Here is a 25866-nt window from a genome sequence, read left to right on the forward strand (position 1 = left end):
TCCCGTGTTAACCTTGGATATAACAAACCATAGTATGTCTTCTCGGATAAAACCAACTTTCGTTTGTTAAACTTGTATATAAAGGCTGTCGTGTGTTAACCTCGTATATAACGAACATTCGTGCGTAAGTTCGCATCTAAGGCACCTTAGTATGCCACTTCGGATATAGGAATTTTCGTGACTACACCACGGATGTGATAAACTCGCTTATCTCACATAGGATATAACACAACTAGGTGTATCACCTCGGATATAACGAACACGTTGCTGCTAACGCCTTCAAACTACCCGTCAAAGATCACCTAAGATATTTTAGCCGGATAGAGCACTCGGCTTCCTTCGCCGATCCGGTTGAGCTACGTAGAACTGCGTCCTCCCGCTTTTTTTTAGTCCTGGGCTTAGCCCACTCATCTACTCTTGCTGCTTTCGATGTTTCACATGGCTCAACCCTGGCCGCTCTTTGGTTTAATTATCATACATTAACCGTCCCGAATGAACAGACCATCAATAACGATGACGACAGTTTTCCACACACTGTGTGAAAGGTTATCAGTTGGAGTCCGCGGCACTAGAGGATACGTTGACAGACGAGTGGTCTTAGTTATAGGGAAATGAAGCTGCTCTGTTCATTCATCGAGGTCGGTTTCATCTCGAAATTTTTTCTCCTTGGTGCCAATGTGACAGTAATCGATTAACTTTGGTTTTAGGTTCACCAAGCTCACCGGACGTTTTTCGCCTTAGTTTGGTCAAAATGGGACATAAACCCATTGCACACTAAGATGGGCATCTCTGGAGTGTCACAGCGGACATCTAAACCGCTCTGCATGGAAAAGAGGTATATTTAGAACACAGTGTGTACCTTACCTCCATTTTGCATACTGAGGGTCCTTTTTGGAAAGCGTTACGTGCTTCGTATACCGGTCCGCCTCTCTGGAGCTCATAGACCAGACATCGAAGCCGGCGTCAGCAAGCAGGAATCCTGCAAAGGATATCAGTGATGCTCTTTAAAATAATAACTATAATACGGGCGTCTGCTACAAAGGCGACAATGTCGTCTTTTCTCCAGACTACGAGGCCAACCTCGACCGCTTCAAGCGCATTTGACATGCCTCTCCGACGCCTGCCTCTACGCTTAAAGAATGGTCTATGGACTTTCTATAGACTTTTCGTAGACTATATAGCCATCCTTTAGACTTTTCCTTTTGTCTATAGACAGTTTATAGAAAATCTATAGACTAAAGTCTATAGCTGCTTCAATTTTCTTTTGTCTATAGACAGTCTATAGACACTATGTAGAGTAAGGTCTATAGCTGCCTCAATTTCCTTTCTTCTATAGATGATCTATAGACCCTCTATAGACAAAGGTCTATAGCTGCCTCAATTTCCTTCCATCTATATACGGTCTATAGACTCTCTATAAACTATTTCGTTTATTTATTTCGTCTATAGACAATCTATAGACACTCTACAGACTGAGGTCAATAGCTGCCGTAATTTCCGTTTGTCTATAGACGGTCTATAGACTCTCTATAGACTAAAGTCTATAACTAACTCAATTACCTTTCGTCTATAGACTCTCTATAGACTAAAGTCTATAACTAACTCAAATTCCCTTCGTTTATAGAAAGTCTATAGGCTCTCTATAGACTATCAGTATATAGACAAACAAACAGTATAGACAAACATACGGGGTGCAGCAGAGAACCACAGAGCTTTTTAAGACTAAGGTGTCGAGCTGCTACACTGGCTGCTTAGTGATGCACTTGTAGCACCCTGTATAGCTTCCGCTTTACACTGAATGATCAAGTATGACGCGAACGCCGAAGACCCAAATCTACAGAGACCGAGCACGCTTCACAAGCCGCCAACTCAAGCTATTCTACCTCGATCTGCAGCGCCCACTTTATCTTGAAAACCCAAGTGGGACCGGGACGCCGACTACGCAACTCTGGGGAGACCCTGTATACAACGACTGGCATTCTTTCCCGGATTGTCCAGCGCTGCCCGGTGAAGGATCCATCGGACATTGCGGATTTGCCTGGCTTTTTCTACCGCTCGAACTGTACAGCTCTCCCGAGAGCTGTGTGACGCCCAGGCCCCTGCTGCGTACACCGTCACCGCCGTGATCACCGGAGCAATCACAGCCGCACGCCCCTACTGCGCTTGCGCGCCTGACGAAGGAATTCAAGACGGATAAATCAAGCGCACACGGGGAGGCAGTCATTTGGCAGCGACGGCAGCATCCAGCGAACATCTCTTGATCTGCTATTTCAACTGTGCAGATACAACGACTGGCATTCTTTCCCGGATTGTCAAGTGCTGCCCGGTGAAGGATCCATCGGACATTGCGGATTTGCCTGGCTTTTTCTACCGCTCGAACTGCACAGCGCTCCCGAGAGCTGTGACGCCCGGGCCCCTGCTGCGTACACCGTCACCGCCGTGATCACCGGAGCAATCACAGCCGCACGCCCCTACTGCGCTTGCGCGACTGACGAAGGAATCCAAGACGGATAAATCAAGAGCACACGGGGAGGCAGTCATTTGGCAGCGACGGCAGCATCCAGCGAACATCTCTTGATCTGCTATTTCAACTGTGCAGATACAACGACTGGCATTCTTTCCCGGATTGTCAAGTGCTGCCCGGTGAAGGATCCATCGGACATTGCGGATTTGCCTGGCTTTTTCTACCGCTCGAACTGTACAGCGCTCCCGAGAGCTGTGTGACGCCCAGGCCCCTGCTGCGTACACCGTCACCGCCGTGATCACCGGAGCAATCACCGCCGCACGCCCCTACTGCGCTTGCGCGCCTGACGAAGGAATCCAAGACGGATAAATCAAGAGCACACGGGGAGGCAGCCATTTGGCAGCGACGGCAGCATCCAGCGAACATCTCTTGATCTGCTATTTCAACTGTGCAGGTTAGTTTGTTCCCCTATTTAATGTACGCGTAGTGGTGCTTGTGCTGCTGTCACTGCCAAAGACTTGTATATTTTGCTGTATTGCCGGGCCTATTGTGGTTTTCTGCTGTAGTGGAAACAATGTCCCATGTCTGCTTCACTTGTGATGAAGCATTCCATGAAAATGAGGGGCGTGTAGCTTGTTCTGAGTGTGTGCACGAATACCATTTTGGAAAATGCGCGGGAATAGCTGAAAAGTCATTCAAAGGAAAATCCGAAGCTGCAAAGAAAACATGGCGATGCCAAAATTGCCGGAGCTCGGTATAAGGTGGTAGCAGCACTGATGAAAACAAGACTGACATGGATATAAAAGCTATCCTTGGATCTATTAATCTAAAGCTAGAATGCATACCTTCCCTCACCGCTCGAGTAGAAACTATGGAGGAGTCTGTTACGCACATGTCTGCCATTTTTGAGGAACTGAAAAAACGATTTGCGTGCAGGAAAATGAAATTACGGTACTTAGAAAGCAGGTACAGGAACTGGAGATGAAGGAGGATGAGAACCAATCTGCTCAGGCTCAGCTTCGGCGGGAAGTGAACGAACCTGAATTCCCAAATAGGCAGCTTAATTTAGAAATCCATGGGGTGCCTCTCGTGCAAGGTGAAAACTTGCATAATGTGCTAAACGGAGTTGCAGACCAGCTGGAAACGCCACATTTGGTCGAGCATGACATTGCCTCGGTACACAGGCTACCCGCACAGAAAGACAAAATTCCCGGAATAATCGTCCGTTTCACAAGGCAGTCGACAGGGGAATCTTGGTTAAGTAAAAAGAGCAAGCTAAATGATAGCCATCCACGCATCTCCATCCAGGAAAACTTGACCCGTCACAACAGAGACCTGCTACAAGCAACAAAGAACTGGGCCAAAGAAGCTGGTTTTAAATACTTGTGGCATTCGCATGGAAACGTTCTTTTGAGAATGTCTGATGGTGCAAACGCAATTCACGTTAGAAGCCGTGATGACCTCGACCGCCTTCTGCCCAAATGATGCGCCCAGCCAGTATCATTACTGAACAGAGAAGCTAGAGATGGATGAACACGATTTCTATTCACCAGATGACTAGAACAATGCGGTATCTCATTTGGGACGTCATCCGTTGAAATCTGTGCATTTAAACGCCAGATCTGTCCGAAACAAAGCACTTCTGTTAGATGAATTCTTTAGCCAATTTTCTTTCAATGTTTCAGTTATCATGTTCACTGAAACATGGAGCAAAAATGAGAGTGACGTTTTTAGAATGGAAGGCTATAATACACATTATACTTTCAGGAGACATTTTTCTACAGACTGTCTATAGATAAAAGTCTACTAAAAGTGTATGGGCATACATCTATAGATTTCTATAGACCAGTCTATAGGATTTGTCTATAGACAGGCTATGGACTTCATAGACAAGTCCACAGACAGTTTAAGGACTGTCTGGAGAAATTTTTGTAAGGGTAGGTCCATTTATTAAAATATCACTTTGGCGCATGTCAAGTGGCCATTTTAGGGCCACGTATGCCCAACGACGCCGTCTTTCCAGAATCTAGAAAGCTTCATGCTGTGCTCACCTTCTGAAACCTGTGCCCCTCACAAACATCTGCGCAACTTCCAAAGTCTAAGCTTCTACTTCCACCGGTCTATTCTCTCCTAAACTTCACGAACACTCTTTTGACACAGCTACTGGGCCACATTGCAGACTTTTGTCTCTGGTCGCCAGTCTTTATGCTATTTTTATTTAGAAGATACTGCAGTCATTGAAGACCAAGCAGGAGGGCAATACAGGTCATAAGTAAACGCAATTCAGCGCCACCATTAGCAAGCAATGACAAAAAAGCAACACAAGCAATCATAAGCAATCAAAAGGTATAAAACGCGCAGCATGCAGTGCAAACACAGAAAAAGAAGGCAAAAGAAATGAATCAGCAAAAGCGCAGAGTAACATCAACCCAGAGCTTTTCGTACACGTTCTTCGAAAACTTTTACATCATGCGCGGAAAAAACTTCTATTGGGAGGGCATTCCATTGGGAGACAGTGCGTGGAAAAAATGAGTTCTTAAACCTGTTAGTGCGCGCAAAGATTGGTTCCAGGTTGTAAAGATGGGAGTGCCGAGTTTGACGACCCTCACGTGGATGAATGAACAATCGCGCGTTGATACCAAGTTGGTGATTGCAGAGCTGATACAGAAACCGCAGCCTGGAAATCTTTCTTCTGCTTTCTAAGGTCAAAATGTTGTTAGCACTCATTAGAGACGATGGTGAATCTAATCTGCGGTATGAATTGAATATGAAACGTACTGCCTTTCTCTGTACCATTTCTAGTTTATTTACGGCTTTTTTCAAGTGAGGGTCCCATACTGTACAGCCATATTCCAGCTGAGGTCTGATAAGGGTATTGTATGCAAGCAGCTTAACATTGCAAGGGGCCGACCTTAATTTGAAACGAAGAAACCCTAGTTTCCTAAGGGCTGATGTACAGATTTATTAATGTGGCTGGTCCAGTGCAAGTTTTTAGTTATCGCAACACCTAAGTATTTACACTCGTTGACCTGAACTATTGGATATTCGTTGATTTTGTACACAAACTGAGCAGGAGATTTCTTGTTTGTTACCCGAAGAAGGACAGATTTTTCTCTGTGTAATTCCATAGACCAAAGATCTGCGATGCCGTGTTCACCATGCGCCGTCACCTGGACGCCTGCTTACCCTTCGCCAATCTAGCGCGAAGGCGCCTTTGCATTTGATAATTGGTTACTGGCCATGCGCGTCCCGTATACACGAAAGTTCAGTGCGAATACTCAGTTTCTGAGAAAGAGTTTTGGGCATCGTCTGGACCCTGGCCATACTTCACCTTAGGTTTATGAGAAACCTTTTTAACATTTCGACTGACCACCCTTACAAAAATGGATGTCGAGTTTCTTTTGAACATGTATGGAGAGCCTAATGATTCTAAAGGATCTCTATAGAAACTCGCTGTCTATCGAGTCAGCTCATTAAGTAGTCTATTTACTCTTTAACGAGACCTAACTATAAAATTTTGCTCTGTACGCAGTCAACAGAGATTCTTTAGAATTGGTTCTATAAGAGTTCATAATGAGTCAAATTTTATAGAATTTCTTTCGTGCCTTCACTATATGAACTCGCTCCGTTCGCAGTCAAAACAAATTCAATAGAATTTCCTTCGTAAGACTTTATAATGAGTCGAATTTTATAGATCGTGTTTTGTGCCTTCGCTATATGAACTCGCTCCGTTCACAGTCAAAACAAATTCAATAGAATTTCCTCAGTAAGACATCATAATGAGCCAAATTTTATAGAACTTCTTTCGTGCCTTCACTATATGAAGTCGCACCGTTCGCGTTCAAAACAAATTCAATAGAATTTCCTCCGTAAGACTTTATAATGAGTCGAATTTTATAGATCTTGTTTTGTGCCTTCGCTATATGAACTCGCTCCTTTCGCAGTCAAAACAAATTAAATAGAATTTCCTCCGTAAGACTTTATAATGAGTCCAATTTTACAGAGCTTGTTTTGTGGCTTCGCTATATGAACTCGCTTCGTTGGCAGTCAAAATAACTTCTATAGAAATGGCTCGGTATCGCTTCAAAATGAGTCAAATTTTTTAGAGCTTGTTTCGTGCCTTCGCTAAATGAATTCGTTCCTTTCGCAGTCAAAACAGAATCTGTTGCATTCTCTTCGTAAGACTTCTTAAGCGAAATTTTATAGATATTGTTCGCAGTTTTCACTATATCAATTCGCTCTAAAAGGCGGTAAAACTTTAAATCAAACTGCACATCAGCAAGCTAGAAATAATTCAACGCAAGCATATAACATTAAATTTTCGAAAGGCACCTCTGAATCGACGACCGATCTCAAGAAAAATTTGGCAGAACACAGCGGCAATGTATTCGTTTGCTTTCTTGAGTAAAAAAACAACCTCACCGCCGTTACGATCACTTGAAATCTCCAGAAACTGGATCAACAAAGCGTACAAATACCTGTAACGAATATTTTCTTCCTCACTGAAAGACAAAATACGATCAGCTCTCACTACTGACTAATGAGCATGAATAGGAGTAGCCTTGTACATCGTTGTCATTGCATTCGCCTTTTTTCGAGTTCTTGTTGATTTGTGTCTGCACCAGTTGTTTCCTTTTTTTTGGCGAAAAAATGGGTCTTCTTCCCGTAGCGTCCTGTCTATAGCATAAACGCTGCGCACGTGCTCTACCACGAGCAATGTTTGCCGACCAAGCACACGACGCACTGTGCGACAGTAATTCGGTGCAGTATTAGCAGAACCTCTCCAAAACTTCTTAAGTCACCTTTCCAGCATCGCAAAAACACTTTTACCATGGCGTTGCGGCTCGCGAGGGTCGGGAGTTGGGTGCAGCACTGAGGCCTGGCAAAGCTGCGTTTCACCGTTCCGTCGCGACTGCAGCGTGGTGACGGTTCATTTGACGGCTTGACAGAGTTGCGCCTAATTCCTTTATCGCCGCAACAACACAAGGCAGAAGCGTGCACAAGAGGCGCGCGACATTTTTCGGACAATATATTTCTCCAGCGCTGCACCCGATTTCTGCCACCCCCCCCCCCTCTTAAAAAAAAATGACGTCAACGGTAAAGACCCCTTCCGCTGTAAAGAGAGGCTGACTTCGCGAGTTTTGCAAAAGAGTAAACCTGTAGTTGAGACGGGCAGCCGCTACAGTAAACAGGCCCATTATTAAGATTATGTTCCTAACGTGCTTTTTTTTTATCTTCGCTAGTATCTGTAGACATAAATTAATAAATATTGTTTGTTTTAAGCGCTTCCCACATTTTGCAACAGACCAGCTATCAGGCCTACAATTCAACTTCACTGTGTGACGAAAATTCCTTTACCATGCTGGCATGGCCCCACCTTGAGTATTTAGTCGTTAGGTGCGTATTAACTCTATGTTAGGTGCAATGCTGGCTTTTCTAGTCCGAGCAGATGTGCGCGCGCTTCATGCGGACGCCTACCGCGCAGTCTGATAGTCGATCCTCGACTCAAGGACGCTGAACCAGGCGTTGCCTTCTCAAGGGAGGGAGATGCGTCTAGAACCACGTTGGTAGAAATGCCAGCACTTCTAATTATGAGTCCTGCCACACACAATGAATTTCGCACCACAGAGTTACCGGCTCTCCCAAGGAAACAGAAGCCGAAACTCCGACCACGAGCAGCGGCAAAAAAATAAAAAAAAGTCACACCGAAGCCAATCCAGTCCAATCCCAAAGTCGTCAGCAGCGGCGCCATGTTCCTTTTGTTGCCGGCCGGCCGGGTGATGGCCGGGTGGCGTTTCGGGAGTAGTTTTTTTTTGTTGCTGTTGCGCCTTGTGTGGTGGTTTCGTGCTGTGGTTTTCGAATGTGCTACAAAACTGGTGCTAGACCTGCGCGCTTCGAAAGACCTTCTGAAGCACCTGAAGTTCTTCTCAAGATATTGGACGTCGTATTGCGCCCTGCACCACGCCGTGACAATGCCGGCATCAACGTGGAAGAACGAACGACCTTGTGTGATTGCTTACGAATGTGAGTACAGTTCTTGAAATTATCTGCCAAAATGTTGTACTGGGGTGCGTGAAGTGCTGTAAATGCTGCTGGGTGTTGTCTGACAACTTCTTCGGAGTGCAGTAGAAGTTTGAGTTCGATGCAACGGCTTCCGCAAGTGCGCTGTTTGCACGTGACCGCGAACCTGTCACACAGCCACGGAAACCGTCGCTTCGCGCCTATAACTTCCTCTCCGCAGCGACGAAGTTGTGACATGGAGTACAGTTGCATGTTTTTACTCTCATGATATCGTTGTGCTCATTATTGCGATGATTGGGACCAACGAGCGGAAAGCACTGTGTTGGAACGACGTATGCTTCTCAGTGGCAGTAGTTCCCGGCGTTTAGTTTTTTCGTGCTTGTATGTGTGCGTGTGTACAGGGTATAATTCCAAGCTGAACAAAACATGGTCTGCCGAGTCCACGTTACAAATGCTCACAGTACTCAGGCCGTTCAGTGCCTAGAAGTGGAATGACGATGTAGCTACAACCGACTAGAGTTGCGCACGTCAAATGCAAGAGGAATGTTGCGGATGAGTTTCGCCGCGAAAATAACTTTTGGTAATCTCTTTCCGGCGTTATTCGCTCATAGAGAGTGTTTGTGGGCACTGGCTTTGGTTTTTTTTTTTTGGCATTTCAAGCATACTTCGTACTGGTGCAAAAATGAATTGCACACTTACGGCTGTACCATCGCAAACTGCGCATGATGTTTTCGACTATGCTTTGAAATAATTTTACTTCGAAGGAATTTATGGTGACGCATGCGGTTTCTCCAAAGTTTATCAAAGAGAGAAGTACTGAGACTTGGATTTGGCCGAGATGTTCCCACTTGCACCGTAGTGTCATGCCGTAAAAAGCTTATTATTTTATATTGTGTTTTGTTATGTCTGTGGTTTTGGTGCTGATTCATTTGCCTGGCTGTAATCTCACTGCTTTTCTGCAGCAACTGGAATATAGCTTTATTGATCTCGCTACCAGAGTGCTAGAGATATCGTGTTTTTAATTTATGTAACTGAATTGAGTCATTTATATGGATGCAATGGATTATACTGGCTAGCAGTTTAAAATAGTTATGTGACATTGTTAACGCACTTAATATCTTTCTACAACTATTTCAGCAGTGTCAATCCAGCATTAGTGCAGCAGGGAAGTGAAAAGTTTTCTAAATGCAGCAGGATCAGAATCCATCCCTTTGCTTAACGAGGGGGTCGTCGGCATCACCATCTTGACAGATTTTTAGTGAGTGCAATTACTGTGTTTGAGTAGCCATTCCCAGAGACTCAGATGTAGACGCTTTGTGCTGCCTGTGAGCTACAGCTGTTCTCAGTTTTCACTGCACCTAATTTACTTACTGCAATTAATCAGTCACTTGTAAAACACAGAAGACAGGTCAATTAGTTCTCTAAAAAAAGTGATTGTGATTGTCACTGCATTATAGTGGCAATAAATATGTATTAGATGAATACTGTTACAGGCTAATGTAATAGTTATTCATTCTTATGAAATGTTCTAGTCTGGCAGCAGTATCAGTCACAGCTGGGTGGTGTTTATAGTTCTTTTCGAAGTGTACATGCCATTTATTTTGAAATCATATACTTTCTGTATTGTGCTGTTAGTACTCTTCAAAGCTAGATCACTAGAGTACTACTGCTTGTAGATTCTGATCTGATTGATGCTTTTGTTTGCATTAGTGTGAAAGCAGTTGTGTGCTAGGTCTCACTGACTGATTTTTTTTCTTTGGCCTATACGCAGACATCTGGGTACTTCAGACTGGCAAGCATGGGTGGTGCCTACCTGACACCTCCTCGTCTCTGCACAGAAAACAATGATGCACCTAATAATCTACCGGCCATGTCACATCATTGGCTTACTGCAAGTGATCAGCACAGTTTATGAATGGAAATGCTGGTATCTATGCAATTGAATTATTGTACTGTGGGATATGCACAATGAAGATCACATCCAAAGAATAGATGGAAGTGCCGATATGAACCAACAGTGCCTCCTTTTGACCAATTTTTATTTTCAGAATAATGCACTCAATTAAAAGATATGAATTCTAAACTAAATATGTCTATACCAGCATAGTTAGGAAGTCAGATCTTGTATCAAGCATTTGCATATTTTAAATGTGTGCTTTGAGTTGGTTGTTAATATCCCAGCACATTTATCCTCCTTACTATTTACTACAAAGGAATGAAATAGATTGGTTTTCGAAATATTTGTTTTGTTTCTCCTCTAAACCGAATACAGCTTTTCTTCTCATTTTTCTTTTTGTTCAGTTCACTTGATTACTGCAGCATATCATAGCTTTCTTTAGCAGTGAATTTTGCAGCCTGCTTATGATGGTCTCTTAGATTGTTGGGCAAGCTGACCATTGTGAATCCAGGCAACACTTAAACTCAGCTCAGGAAAGCATATGCAGAGGTATAGTATTAGTTGCCTGTGGACAGCAGCAGTTGAGTGAAGAAAGGGGGCTGTAACAGATGACATTCACAGCTTATGTTGTCACCTAACAAGGATTATTGAGCAGCCAACTGTCAAGCATCCTATTCTGGCCGCCCTGTATTCCCTATGGTTGGATCAATTTGTACATGTGAAGCAATCTAGGAAAACACAAGTTACATATATGTAATGAAAGAAACCAGTTCTTTTGTTGGCACAGTCAGATTTGATGTACAGCTTTTTTGTGGTTAATAGCGAGTAGTGCAAACCAGTCTGAATTAAAATGCCAACAAAGGCGCGTCCTTGTAGCAAACGGTAATATGCAGGATGGCTATCTGCTTCATTATTGCTCAGTATCAGACATAAAGTACTCCTTGAAAGTTGCATCCTCATGGGACGATTTTTAGTCATGTAGAGTAGAAATGAATAATGTACTTTGTTTTGTCATTCTTGTACTTTGCGTCTTGCTTGAATTAAGAATATTCCTGCTCAAAGGAGTACAGACACCTAACTTTTGGGTGCATGTTTTCTGCTTTGTAATGATTCGTAAGGCATGGATTATTATGTGGTATTCTAGTATGCCCGCTAAATAATTTACAGTTCGATTTCTTTCTCATGCTGTTTCGGTTTCAACAGCCGAACGATCACTGTGACATCAAAGTGTGCTTACAGGTCTAGGAGACATGAAGAAACTGATATAATCACTGCTTTGTCCTTTTAATTTGCTACAATGCTAAAGCCAAGCAGCCTCAACAGCCGGAATGACAACAAATGAAGAAGCAGCAATTTGCTGTTTTTTCATGCCTCATGTGACCTATAAGGGCACGTTAACGTTACATTCGTTGTTCGGATGTTGAAACCGTAACAGCATGAGAGAAAAATTCAATTATAAATTATTTATAGTTTGCAGCTGAATACCACCCGGTGATCCATGCGTAGTAGTGTCTTCCACATTACTGTGGAGAAGAAAGCATGCCACCAAAATTAGGTGCGTGTACTGTTTTAACAAGAGGCAGTTTAATTCTGGAAAGTAGATCTCACGTGTCCTCTTCAAAACAATTGTGACTCCTTCATCATGTTTACTCTGCTGTGCACGCAATCCTTGGGACAGCTGTAAATGATATCCTTTCAGAATACTACATAAGGTATACAGTGCTTTCTAACTTTTAATTCTCACAGAATGAACATGCAGCTAGCCTTTTGCTGTTGCTCCGACTAGCATTGTGTACCTTATGTAGGGCATAAGTTAATAAAATTAAGGCAGGCATATACTCAGAGCTGTTGAAGGCAGAAGGCTAGGCAGTATTTGTTTGAGTCTCTACTCCACTATTTTTTCGTGAAAACATACTCTCTTTGAGGTGTGATCTTCGTTGCACATGTGGCGCAGAAAATGAATCTAAAATTACTTGATTGTCTCAAAATAAAATGTGCTCGTACTGTTCGTGTGCCATGTCTCCTATCAGTTTCATCATAAATGCTGCTAATTACTAAGGCTCGCCAGGAGCTGCAAACGTTCAATTCCATAAGCTGCTGTAAAAGTTGCTAAGTGAAATAAAGTTAGTTGATTGTATGTCGTGTGCTGTTGCTCTGTATGATTTCTTGCATGCTTACAGCAATCAGTGGTTACATCATATATGTTACATTGTACATGCTGGGCTTCTATAGGAATGTGGTGGCCAATTAGTTATTGGAACTCATTACTCAGATCTTATACAGTGTCAAAAGCATCACATTGCAATGAAATAAATGCATTCCAATGGATTTACGCAAAATTCATATAACTAGTTTCAAAAGAAAGTTGTTACAGTATTTCTTTTAAAGGATGTTAGCCGTGTTCCTATAACAATGCGGTGGCCAATTAGTTATTGAAACACTGTACCCAAATTCGATACAAATTCAAAAGCAGCACATTACAATGAAATGAGTACACTCAAAAGAATTTCTAAACAATTTCTCAAGGAGTTTCTAAAGCAAGTCATTACAGAATTTCTTTTAAAGGACATTAGCCACATTTCTATAGCAATGCGGTGGCCAATTAGTTATTGAAACACTGTAGCCAAATTCTATACAGATTCAAAAGCAGCACATTACAATGAAATGAGTGCGCTCAAAAGGGTTTCTAAAGAGACTCCTCAAGGAGTTTATAAAGTAACTCATTACAGTTTTTCTTTTAAAGGACGTTAGCCGTGTTCCTATAACAATGCGGTGGCCAATTAGTTATTGAAACTCTGGACAAAAATTCCATACAGATCTAAAAGAAAGTCATTACATTTTAATGAGTAAATTTGAAAGACTTTCTAAAGAATCACAAAAGCAATTTTTGTAAGGGCACGTTGCGCTTGCCTGGAGGCCTAGTCTAAAAGACCCATCAGGCCACTTCACCCACTGGGCTCTTCGCTTCAGGACAATGGCATCAGCGTCGTAATTACAACGGCCTTAAACATCATCTCGCCAATTTTCATTAGAGGTGCCCGGTTTAAGTTGAGTTAATCAGCCTCCCTACCTTCGACGCTAGACCGCTCTTGCTCCTCGTGAACTGCATGTAGGCCTTAAGCATCCATGAATAAACTCGCGGCTTGATTTTCTCTGCAACCGAACAGCTGTTTAGCCAAAACGCGCACTGCGGCCCATACCTTCGCATTTCGCGATTCGCGAGCCTCACTTTTATTGTCACCCGCAACTACCAGCCATAAGGAAAGTATACGTAGCACAAAAAACAGGGACAGCAGAGAAGACACAAACAACAGGACTGGCGCTGAACTAACGACCAAAGTTTTCCTGAGAACAGCAGAGCTTTCCTCACAAGCCAGAGTGCGCTTTCACAACTACTAGACACTTTTAGTTGGACGTACGCAGTGAGCTTGCGTACGCAACGACACCGCGGGTAACGAATGCGCATGCGCAGAACGCAACGTATCTAGCCGCGCGTTGCGGACGCCCGCCCGCTGTAAAGCATAGCGTAGCGTACGCAACGCGGGACGCTACGTGCTGCGTAGAAAACATGGCGGCGACCATCTCGCCCGCTTCGGACCGATTTCACTTCGCCGCTGCTTTCTTCAATGCGATGGCTCGCTCTAAACTGTGCTGTTAGCTTTTATTTTGTCTACTCTCACCCACACGCCAAAAATATTAGCGGCAAACGCCCCTTGTTTTTCAGATAATGAGGCGATTTGTGACCTTTTAAGCCTAACTGACGTTGTGTACGGTTATCGTCATAGCAACCGCACCTGTCGAATAATTTTTTTTAGTCATGTGCCTACTTTTGCACTTCATTAAATATTATACATTTTTTCCTCCATTAAAAACAGTAATATACTATTCATATTGTCAGAAACTGAAAAATGTTCAGCCGAGCGCTACAGCGCTTTCAGTGTTTGTCACTAGATGGCGACACAACACAATGCGCTACGCGACTGCTCTGCGGCGGTACGGCCAACTATAAGTGTGGCGGGGGTGTCCTTTACAGCGTACGGAACGTAGTGAGCGTTGCGTACGCAATGTCGCTACGTACGCAGCAACTAAAAGTGTCTACTATTGCGGAAAAGCGCACGGGGAAGTTCAATTGGGAACCTTCCTTCAGCGTCACAATCATAGCATTCGGAGTGACGACACATTCAATGTGAAGATCTCAGTTGAGGTCATCGAGTTGGGGACACCCAACATGCGGGCCTCAGCCTTTTCCAGCGACGTAGTAGATCTGTTCTACTCAGTGCCACATGCGGGCCTCTTCAGGGCAATCAGAGACAAGATAAAGGAGGAAGGAGTGGTTCGGTTACAAAATGCCACCGGCCTCAGCGGCGACAACCTCCTTGTAGTTCTGGAATTCTACCGGAAGTCAACTGTTGTTGAGTTCGACGGCAAGTAGTATGTCCAGAAAGGTGGAATATGCCTTGGGTCGCCCTGGCCCCTGTCTTGTCCCTTAGCAAAAACTAATACGTTTGGAATATACAGTGGGCTATTTAAATTGTATTTTAAACATATTTTGTATTCATTAATGCACTAAAAATATGTAGGAAATACGTTCCTGAAATTTCCTGCTTGGTATTCGAAATATGTTTTTAAAATGTGTCAAAAATACCTCACTTAAAGCATACTTCGAGCACTTTTCAAATACGTGAAAAAAATATGTATGCAGTTTTAGCATCTTGTCAGTGTATTAAAAGTGTATTTTCGGAAATATGAAATTAATTCATCGAAAGTATACTTCAATTCTAGAAAACGGGCAGCCCTTGTAAACGTATATGTATGCAGTTTTAGCATCTTGTCCATGTATTAAAAGTGAACTTTCGTAAATATGAAATTAATTCATCCGAAATATACTTCAATTCTAACAAACGGGCAGTCCTTTTAAACGTCTTTGCACACTTCTAGCTGCCGTTGAACAGTCGAGTGCTCGAAATCGCGTTTCGGGAAATGGCATTTGCGTGTCATCAATGTATTTGAAGTGTACTTCCGTAAATACGCAATTAAATCGTCCAAATAACACTGAAATTCTAGCAAATTGGCATTCCGCATTAGCATGTTTGCAGCGCACTACAAGCTGTCGTTGAACAATCTAATGCTCAAAATCGAGTTTCGGGATCGCATTTTGGTGCTGGCTATCTATTTATCTATTTAAAGTGTACTTTTGTAGATACGCAATTAATCCGTCTGAAGTATATTTAAATTCTAACAAATGGGTTGTCCGCGTAAACATATTTGCATTACACTTCAAGCTACCGTGAAACAATCTAGGGCTCGAAATGACGTTTCAGCGAAGAGTGAAAACTTTCCCTTTCTTGTCATCTTTCGTTTATGGTAACTTCTAGCAGGAAGGTGATCACCACTTATACCCCTGCTACACGGGCGCTTCGAATGCCTTCCAACCGAATGTCATCTAACGATGCTACACGTGTTCTGTCTAAGGGAGTGCTTGAAGATAATATTACGCCAATTAATATTAACCGCGTCAGCATGAAATTTCCCCGGGAGTGCGCCGATGAGGACGACTGCACTCATACTGTTGTTTACATCGCTTGTTTACATAACATAAAACTCAATCTGCGCTTTCGTTCTATTAAAAAATCTGTTTTCTTTTTTAGTGGTTGTACTCGTGCTTGTTTACGCAGTGCGACAATGTGTGGGAAGCGATGATGCGATCGCACGCCTGAGAAAGCCGGGTTGTTGGCATCGCGCAGGACTGGCGCTTCTCGCTTCTTGTCCCGGCTTTCTCCGACGTGACCAGTACTTTTTTTTTAAACTACTTTATCCAGAAGTATGTCTGGCGACTGTTATCCACAAGCTAGCGACGGCGACGACTGCTGGTGGCCGTAAAGCACGGCTCGGCAGTCTGGGTCACACCGGTGATTCCCGTTCATCGTACGCGTGCCCTGCGATGTAAGCAATAGTTGATTTCAGGTCACTGTTGCCAAAACTACACCTGGTGACCATTTGCATTCTCTAAAGCTTGTGATTCGCTCTTCACAACCGCCGAAATCACAGATCCAACCCTGCGAACTCGCTGGGCCTAGTCGTCGCGGAAGGGAACAGAGCCGTCGTCGACTGAAATTGATTTGGCAAGCGCTTATCGCTGGTGAGTGTTCAGGTGTGCACACGTGAAATATAGCCGTTCGTTTCGCTCATTTAGAAGCGCGAGCATATACACACCGCCGCCTCATCACCGTTCTCTCGCTCAGCCGCCGACAAGGCTGACCGTCCGCCGACCGGATTCGTCGGTGTCGTTGGCCTGAAAAACGTGTCCCTCTAGAATCATATTATAGTAAACTAGATATTTCACTATAATTACATGCTGTTGTTCAGCGTGATATATACTGTCGTTGTCGGACTAGTGTGACCGCCGTCGTCGTCGTCGCTGTACACTGAAAACGAGCTGAGGCTTTCGAATGCGTTTCGAAAGTGTCGTGCAGCACCGCGGCAGTCCGTCGAGTCCGAATGTCATTCCTATTCTCGAATGTCATTCCACTCAATGTCATTCGAACATTTCCGTGTGAGAACGTGATAGCATTATACCAGCAAAAGCGCCTTGGGTACTTCTGGGTCCGAATAAGCCAGCGGAAAGGACCCCGTCTGGCAGGGCAGACCGGCTCCCTTACACATCCATGGTTCTGTTGGTTGACAGTTCGACTCCTGACCTGTGCCTGACGCAAGTTTCAACTAGCAATTCCGTTCTCAATTAACCCCAGATTCGAACGCGACCAGTAGGGTACTTCTGCGATAATTTGGTAGCCCACAGTATTTGCGCAAAAAAAGGCCTCACCGTGCAAAATAGTGCGTCGCTTTCGCTGGGTACATATACGGCAAGCCAAGTATAGCGCTTGTTGTAGGATTTGTTGTTTGCCGTGTCACTGTCGCCTTGGTATGCTGTGTGTAGGTGTTTGCCGTTCCCATTCAATCACGTGACCTTCTAATATCAGACTTCTGTTGATTAATACCCGTGTACGATTGAAGAATTAACCCGTGTCATTCCATGGAGCCGCCCAGTAGACTTTTTTTAAGCCCGAGTAAACATATTTTTAATGTATTAAATGTATATTTTTAGTATATTTCTAATGTGTATTTTTATTATATATTTAATGCATTATAAATATGCTAAGCGGGCAAAAATGTACTTTTCACGTATTTTTAAGAACGTTTAAAATATTATTCCTAGTATACTTAGAAAGCATTTGTATTGCAGTTTAAGCATAGGGACAAAAAATGCGAAATAAATATGAAATTAATACAATACGTTTGAAATGCATTTTTAGCACGTCCTCTTTTTCGCTAAGGGGTGCAACATCTATCTGGAAGCGATGGAGAAATGAATAGCACAACAACTTCTTGGCGCAAACATGACTAAGGTGTCAGGTATGTGGATGAATTCTTCATTATAGGTGAAAGAGCACTGGATATTTTTAGAAAATATATCTGGTGCCCTTACTTTTACTTCTGAGCAAATGCAGAACAACCACATTCAGTTCCTAGACTTATGCACATCTTTTTCAGAACTCCGCATGTGTTGGATGTACAACCTTCGCTCAAGAAAAGCCCACTTCTTTATGATAAAGCCACTCTAAGCTTGTCAAACGGGCTATTGTTAGTAATAGCGTGAAGTCAGCCCTAACAAAACAGGTGTGAGCATTGTGCAAAGGCAATCTGAGGGCCAAGTGAGGCGCTTGAGCGGTGCTGGGTATCCAAAAAATGTGATTTCTAGTGCATCACAAGGCAATCTGCAAATGCTCAAGATCAAGAAACAGCGTGCTGGGCAGCAAGATAGGTTTCCTGTGCACGTCGTCCCCTACTACCACAAGCTCTCGCACAATTTGAAAAAAATAGTCAGCAGGTACCCGATTAATTTAGCATTCTCTTCGCCGTGCAAGCTGTCTACCATCAGCAGCATGATGACCCAGACAAAAAAGCGTGATGATTGCGGAATCAAACATGCGATGCAATCCATGAGCTGTACCACGGGAGTCGTGTACGAGATTCCGCTTATGTGTGCCGGTTCCAACGTAGGGCAGACTGGTAGATGTGTAAATGAACGCTTGCAGAACATAGACGGTGTGTGAATGGTAATGCGGTCGGATATCTGGCGCACCATTCCAAGAAATGCAGGAAGTACTTTTGCGAGTGTGACACTACGGATCGGACTGCGACTTCCAGTGCGAGCATCTGTTTCGGGAATCCGAAATTAGGGCCAAACCGAGGAACCTACACCAGAGGCAGGTGATCGAGGCTTGGCTCGTATCTAGGGGAGTGCGCTGGTGCACAAGCACATCATCAATTGCCTTATCCAGGAAAGAAATTGGGTTTCTTGACGGTAGCATTGGTTAGCCCCGCCTTTGTGCTTTTAGGTTTCCCTTCGCTGGGTGCTTTGGTTTCTCGTACTCTTTTCTCTCACTTCCTTTTCACTGCTTGTGCCGCGTTTTTTTGTTTTTGCTTGTGCTGTTGCCGGGGGTCTCTTGGGGCGTTATTTCGCTGTATTGCTTTTACTCATTTCACTCTGCGCTTGCTACGCTTAATGACTTTCGTGTCTCCGCCTTTGATACATGACTTCCTGTTCTGATGTTTTTCATGATTCATTCGTTTTTTGAATAGCTGCACATGCCCTCCGGTGATTTTCCGGCTGTGCGTTGCTCACGCCCTCTGTGATAACCGTTTGAGTGGTTTTGATGCTGGTTATACAATATAATGGCTATTTATTATCTTCTTGGGCATGTGTTCGCCTGTCTGTATTTAAAGCTCTGGCGTTTTCAATAAAATTTCAGTCGTTAGTTCAGCGCCATTCCTGTTGTTTGTTTCTTCTCTGCTGTCGCTGTTTTTTGCTCTGCATATACTTTCCTTAAGATCAGCCACCGACTAGCTCATACCAAAATCTTCGACTACCAGTCAGTTCGCCGTTAATGGTTGCTTATTCCTCTTCATTTGCGGTCTCGAATAGAAGCATCGTTCTACGCTGGACAGCTATGCGATGATGCGGTATTGTTCAAGACTGGCACTGGCACCAGGCTGCTATATTACAAGGCTGCGGCATCTACAACTCGGCCCTCAATTGAGTCCTGCCCTAGCTCGGCTGCCAACGCTGCAAGACATTATTGCGTCTTTGAGCTGGAGAGCTGCATCCGCTACCTATACCACCTCCTCGTTTCGACCGCTACGACATTGATACATACAGTCCGCTGGCGCACAGTCTCTTCGGAATACGTCATGCCATCGTCGCTGTTTTGTATGCCTAGCAACAGCTTACTTCGCGGCAACAGCACGTGACATGGAGCCCTTGAATTTGCTTTCCTTCGGGCATTTCCATGGGGCACTTCGTGATCTAATCGATTACAGAAGACACTTCTTCCTATCGGATGTCTTAAAATAATGCTTTGCCATTTAATCAGATATTCCTTGAATTTGTAAAGCCTTTAAGAGCAGACTAACGACTGAGCGATTATCCTCTAATTCAGTGACTCATTCTTTATGTGCGATGTTTGCAACCTTAACTATAACCTCCTCTCTCTCTTTGTGACTTACGGTTAAAATCCCGCTAGCAGTCCACTGCACGCTTCTCTTTTTTGTTTCTATGTTACGTCGTAAGCATCCTGTTACGACGGATATAATCGTCCACTACTTATATGACGCATCAGAGTTTACAACTGATTTTGGAAGTGATCAACACGGAGAACATTATTGCCAAAACTAAGACTAACTCATGACTGAAAACAAATGACGCTAGCAGTCATGCCGTCATGACGATGATACCCTCCAAGCTTCTATTGAGGAGCTGTTGTACGACACTGAATACCATGTAATGCGCCCGCTGGTTCAACAAACGCGGGGGACATGCGAGTCCTGGAGCGCTTATCCATTGCGAACTACGTTGTCGAGCCAGTCACGCCATTACCTGATCTGCGTTGCCGCAACTAAGGGACTGTTCATGGCCAGTGCTTCAAGCTACGCCCTTTTTATGTTATCGTCCCAGTAGATCGTCAAGACGGCTCCTCTGCTCTCGGCGGGGCCATTGTGTGGAAACAAGACGGAGTTTGTCCTAGCGGCATTGGTATCACTGCCCGAATGTTTCTGCTCCAGCTGCCTGCCCTCAGACTACCTTCATCGCTCCTCTTTCGGCCCGGCTTCCTAGAGAATAACCCATCCGAGAACAATCAATATATTTTACAACTTGCCACCGGTGTCCTGGAAAGCACGCTTGTCTCAGAGCGTTTTTAGCGGCTTGAAGTCGCCGAAAAACCGCATCGCGCTGTGATATCACAGACAAGGATAAAACTAAATTAGTTAGGACTACAATAACAACAACAAAAGTGGTGGCACAGGCCGTCATACAAAGAAATTATACACCTTAAGGGTTATACAGAGCAGGAAGGCCCTGCTGAATTCATGTAAAAAGAACCAAAGAAGTATCATTCGACCAACATTGCAGTAGAAAGTAAACTCTGAATTAAAGTCGCATACGTAATAAACAAAACATGCGGTAGTTGATTCAATGCATCGGTCTCTAACGAGAGTAATGAACAGTTGAACAACCATTTGCAAGCGGCATAAAACAAAGAACATTTAGTCTTTATTTACACAAAACAACCGGTCTCTTTCACTGTGAGTTTCTTTTTAAGGTCTCATCTTGTAGAATTAAAAAAAAACGACTGCTCAATACGACTTAGTGATGCGCTTGTTTGTGTCACTCTTTCGCCTTTCGCGTACTTGTTGCGCTGTAAACAAAATCATGAATACTAACCAACTCGCCCAAATTTCCGCCTTGCTTAGTGATGCGCCACTTTCTTGAATGTCGTTAAAATCGTTAAACATTGGCTGAAGTTTTCATACGTTTCTGAAGCTGCTAGCGCGGAGAGTTACTGCGCATGTGCTTGCCTGGAGACTGTGAAGGGTAGTTCAAGAACCAGATGTCCGAGGCGCTTGCGAACACCGCCAGGAGTAGAACGGGATGACCGGTTGTTCCATTCTGTTGCGCCGTTCCATTTCTTCCATGGGGTACCCTGTCCACTTCCAGAACGTAGCCGTCCTCAGTTGTCACGTGGTTGATCTCACAGGGGTAGCCGAAGTAGCTCACCAGTTCACACTTAGTTGAAATGAGACAAAAAAAGACAAGTTTTTTTCAGTTCATATAAAGTCTATATTGACTGCATCTGCGTTCCGTCCAAAAGAAATTGTGGGCAAAGAAATGTAACATGGTGAACCCAGCCTGAGAGGCTCCATTTACATTTGGTACATATTGCTGACGGACCATGCTTATTAAATATTTTAGTTTTTCTTTTTTAAACGGGGTCACGAAGTTAAATCGACAGTTACGCGAATCAAGCATCGCAAGAGGAAACATGAGGAAAAGCGCCGCCCAGAATACAAAATGAAAGCAAGTACGGCAGTGTTAAAAGATCTGCTCCCTTCACGATTTGAAAGAAAAAAATTTAAGATTCAATCTTCAGTACTACAAAGAAAATCAAACCAATGCTTCACTTCTCTTTTAACGACTTACATTCCTTGGTAAGCAAAGAAATTTAAGTATATGTGAGCACTATACTGGCAGTATATCTGTAATTTATGTCAAACTTTTTAAAGCGTTCTCAACTTCGTGACAGCTGTAAGAACAGGAAAACCATCATTAACCAAGGGTTTTTTCCTGGTCAAATACGCAGTGGGCTAGCGCTACTCTTCTAAAAGCTGCTCCAAAAGATAATATATAACAATCTCCGAGCGATTGCAGAGACATTCAGTCCAGCATTATGGCACCTACTCCTGAAATTAAGAAACTATTCCCTGTGCGAATATTAGGGCCCAGCGTCTGTTCCAGTAAAGGGTAAGATCTTTGAAGCGGCGCTTCGACTGAACACACTGTGTATTTCTAGCACATCCCTGAGTGCAGCTAGTGTTTTGCTTTGTCTATTAATCTACTGTCGAGCCCACTTATAACAGCCACAGATATAACGAACGCTCGCTTAGTACGAACGAGGGCGGTGCTACCGTCAAAATATATATTGGGGCAATGGCACAGTGTCTCACATAGAACGAACTGTTGTGGCCTCAACACTCGGTTAGAGCGAACGCGAAGCTGTCGGGCCTCCGTAGTTGACCGAGCCGGCGGTGTTTGGCGCGGTTTCGCTCGACTGCGAACCCGCGGTAGGCGAATTTCACGCACTTCGTGTTCCCCTGACACGACGCGAACAGAGAGCGCACAAAGCGTTCCCCGGCGCTCCTTTGCGGGTAAAATAAAGTAAAGAAAGAAAAAGCGCGCGTTGAAAAATGAAAACGAAAAAGCGCGCGCGCGCGGTGACGAAAGAAAGTGGCGCCGCCCGCGTCGCTGTGATGCATCCACGTGATTTGTTGCTCCGTTGCCACTCCGCGCTGAGGGCATTGCGTCGTCGATTCTTTCTGTGCGATGGCACTGCGTTGACATTGTTGCCGCATCCGTGCCTTTCCCAGATCGGGGAGTTGAACGCGCGAGCCCAAGGGCTTGACTTGCGCCTGGTGCGATGGAGGACTGTACGCCGACCTCTTCAGGTGTTAAAAGGAAAGCTGTCGACATCGCAACGAAGATGGCCATTGTTAATGAACTTGCTCAAGGTGCAAAAAAGTGCGAACTGGCCAAGAAGTACGGACTGTCGAAATCGACCATTTCAACCATTGCTAAGGGCAAGGAAAAGATTCTTGGTGCTACCGTGATGCCGACCCGACGACTAGAAAGCGCCTTCGGAAGGCGACCTACGCGGACGTTGAGGACGCACTGCTGAAGTGGTTCGCTGACGCCCGGTCTCGCAACGTTCCGATCAGTGGACCGCTGATGCTCTCCAAGGCTAAAGACTTCGCCTCCCTTTTGGACTTTCCCGATTTCAGCCCAGGCAATGGATGGCTCCACCGGTTTAAGGCTCGCCACGAAATTGTTTTCAAGGCGGTCGTCGGCGAGGCCGCGTCTGTGAACAACGAGGACGTCGATGCGTGGCTTTCCGACAACCTCCCAACAATCACCAGCTATGCTCCACGGGACGTTTACAATGCCGGCGAGACTGCGTTGTTTTATCAGATGTTGTCATCTAAAACGCATGCCTTGAAAGGCGACAAGTGCGCAGGAGGGAAGAAAAGCAAGTTACGCATAACCGTTCTTGTGTGTGTCAATATGGACGGCAGTGACCGGCGGCTGCCTTTTGTCATTGGCAAGTCACGTAAGCCGCGATACTGTGGAAGCTACGTGCCCGTACGCTACAGGAACAATACAAAAGCCTGGACGAGTCGTGACTTATTTGCCGAGTGGCTTGTCGAGTTCGACCGCGACATGGCACGAAAAAACAGGAAGGTCCTGCTCGTGCTGGATAACTGTGCGGCGCACCATGTGCAGCCTTCCTTGAGTGCGGTGACAGTGCTCTTCTTGCTTCCCAATGCAACCTGCAAAATTCAGCCGCTGGATATGGGCACCATTCATGCGTTCAAGGTGTGCTACCGGCGGCGCGTCATCTAACGCTTGTTGATCGCGATTGATGCTGTCATGCCAGTTCGCATCAGCTTGCTTGCCGCCGTGGAGATGTTGAAAGCGGCGTGGATGGAACTCACCGCGGAGTGCACAGCAAATTGCTTCCGCAAGGCGGGTTTTATGGGCCCAGGCACCGAGGACGCCATAGATCACCCACCGGAAGGCCGGTCGCACGAGGACTTCTGGAAACATGTCGTTGACACGCGGCTGGCCGGACCTGACGTTGCCTGGGACGATTTCGTTTCTGCTGATGACGACGCCGACATTGCGGAGCCATGCACTGACGAAGCTATTGTGCGTGAAGTGCGAGCCCTTCCTGACTGCCCAGAGACCGACGAGGACGATGACGAGCATCCTGCTCTACCGCCGGTTGCTGTGAACGCTTCAACCGCGATCGGTTACATCGCGTCGCTTAAGGAACTCGTGTGCAGCAGAGGCCTTGGCGATGAACATATTACCGCGCTGGAAAAATTAGAAACGGCAGTGATGCGATCAGCTTTGAAGAAGCAGACATGCATCACGGACTTTTTTCAAAAATAAAGTTAACTTTCGTCTCGCTTACTCTTTTTGCCCGTATTATAGGTGGTCCACTTACTACGAACTTTGGATACAACAAACAAATGCCGCGTGACGATCAAGTTCGTTATAAGTGGGCTCGACTGTATTTAGTACAAACATGCTGCTGTGTTCATTTTTTTTGAGTAGCTTTGCATTCCTAGCAAACTATATGTAGCACGGCATAGCAAATATATAAACAATGCTAAGTGAGCCCTCAGAACTCCGGCATTTCTTAAATTTCAACCCTGTCGAGGAAACGGAAAACCTGGTAACCGGGTGAATACCATGGATTTCATTATAAAGGAAAGCACATGGTTATTTATTAAGTTTGCATTTTATAAAAGGGCCGCGTGGCACCGGTTCGTTATTTCCATGTACAGGTGCAGTCAAAAGTAAATGGAAGGCAATATTCACGAAAAAAATTAATCATTGGCCCCCAATTCATGCATCCTTGAATATATATGTGCAGCCTAATTGTGATTTTGCGAATTGCACTGTGCACCAACAAGCATGGAGCACTATGATGTAGATTCAAAGAAATTAATATTTTTTGACAAAGTCGCCTTCCATTTACTTTTGACTGCACCTATACATTACTTTCCGTTGGTCAAACGGCTCGCATACCAAGTCCGCGTAGAACTTGCCTAGCTTTATATAAACAGATGGAAATATTTCATCTTCTGCCAAAATATAGAAAACGCAACGCCAAACAGTAGAAATATACACAAGAATAAAAACCATGTATGCACGGAAGTTCCTGCTTGGGAGAAGTGGTTGAGAGATGCATTGTTAACTAGGTGTAGTCTCAGTTCCAGATTATGCCTGATAAACCTTCCAGTATACATCAATGCTCGCTGGCAAAACATGTACTCGTTTCACTATCAGAAAATTTCGCTGTGAAGGTTTTTCTTACTGGGGTTAGGCGAGCTTGTCGCTCCAGTTCGTCCTCGGCGGTGCAGAACCAATTCGTAGCCAAGGCGGAGAACACGGTGAATAGAATAATGGAGTGCAAACAAGGCCTCATCTCCTTAGCTTCCAGTTTCCACGGCATAATGCACCAGTGACACGTATGCCACGAACGATTATATATCGCGCAACCTCGCACTTCGCGTTCTGCAGCTGCTCTCTCTTGTTTTATGCGCAAAACAGGTGGTGTACCTCTACACAGCGCTGACAAAACCGCCCCCAACATTGCCCTCTTTCCACACTTAGAGCCTGTGCACCTCGTAACACCTGCTGCGTTTTTCGGCTATTTCCTGTCGCGACGCATATGAGGAAAGTTCCAAGTGGAAATTCGTACGCCAGCTTATTTTAATGCTAAGCAGCACATTTAGGACTCATTAACATTAATGTAATGCTCTAACAGGTTGTATGTGAAAAGTGCTCGGTTGTTTTAACCAA

The 25866-nt window shown here is 44.5% G+C and overlaps 1 protein-coding gene and 1 long non-coding RNA gene across 2 annotated transcripts in view; one reads left to right on the forward strand and one right to left on the reverse strand.

The window, feature by feature from the left end:
* The window catches only part of LOC149324540 (tear acid lipase-like protein), a 39788-nt gene extending 14156 nt beyond the window's left edge, over positions 1–25632 (reverse strand). Inside the window, exons 1-3 of the mRNA XM_089565434.1 lie at positions 25379–25632; positions 21300–21507; positions 865–979 (exon numbers count right to left, since the gene is read on the reverse strand). Of these exons, the coding sequence (XP_089421560.1) occupies positions 865–979; positions 21300–21507; positions 25379–25516 (461 nt within the window). The 5' untranslated portion in view covers positions 25517–25632. The remainder of the gene's footprint in view (positions 1–864; positions 980–21299; positions 21508–25378) is intronic.
* LOC149324541 (uncharacterized) lies at positions 8353–10573 on the forward strand. The gene is made up of 2 exons (XR_016286828.1): positions 8353–8488; positions 10257–10573. It is a non-coding gene; the product is annotated as an uncharacterized LOC149324541 (long non-coding RNA).
* Positions 25633–25866: the final 234 nt, after the last annotated feature.

The sequence above is a fragment of the Amblyomma mixtum genome, unplaced genomic scaffold (assembly GCF_055824585.1).
Source record: "Amblyomma mixtum isolate Tamu unplaced genomic scaffold, ASM5582458v1 scaffold_25, whole genome shotgun sequence".
In the NCBI taxonomy this organism is placed as follows: Eukaryota; Metazoa; Arthropoda; class Arachnida; order Ixodida; family Ixodidae; genus Amblyomma; species Amblyomma mixtum.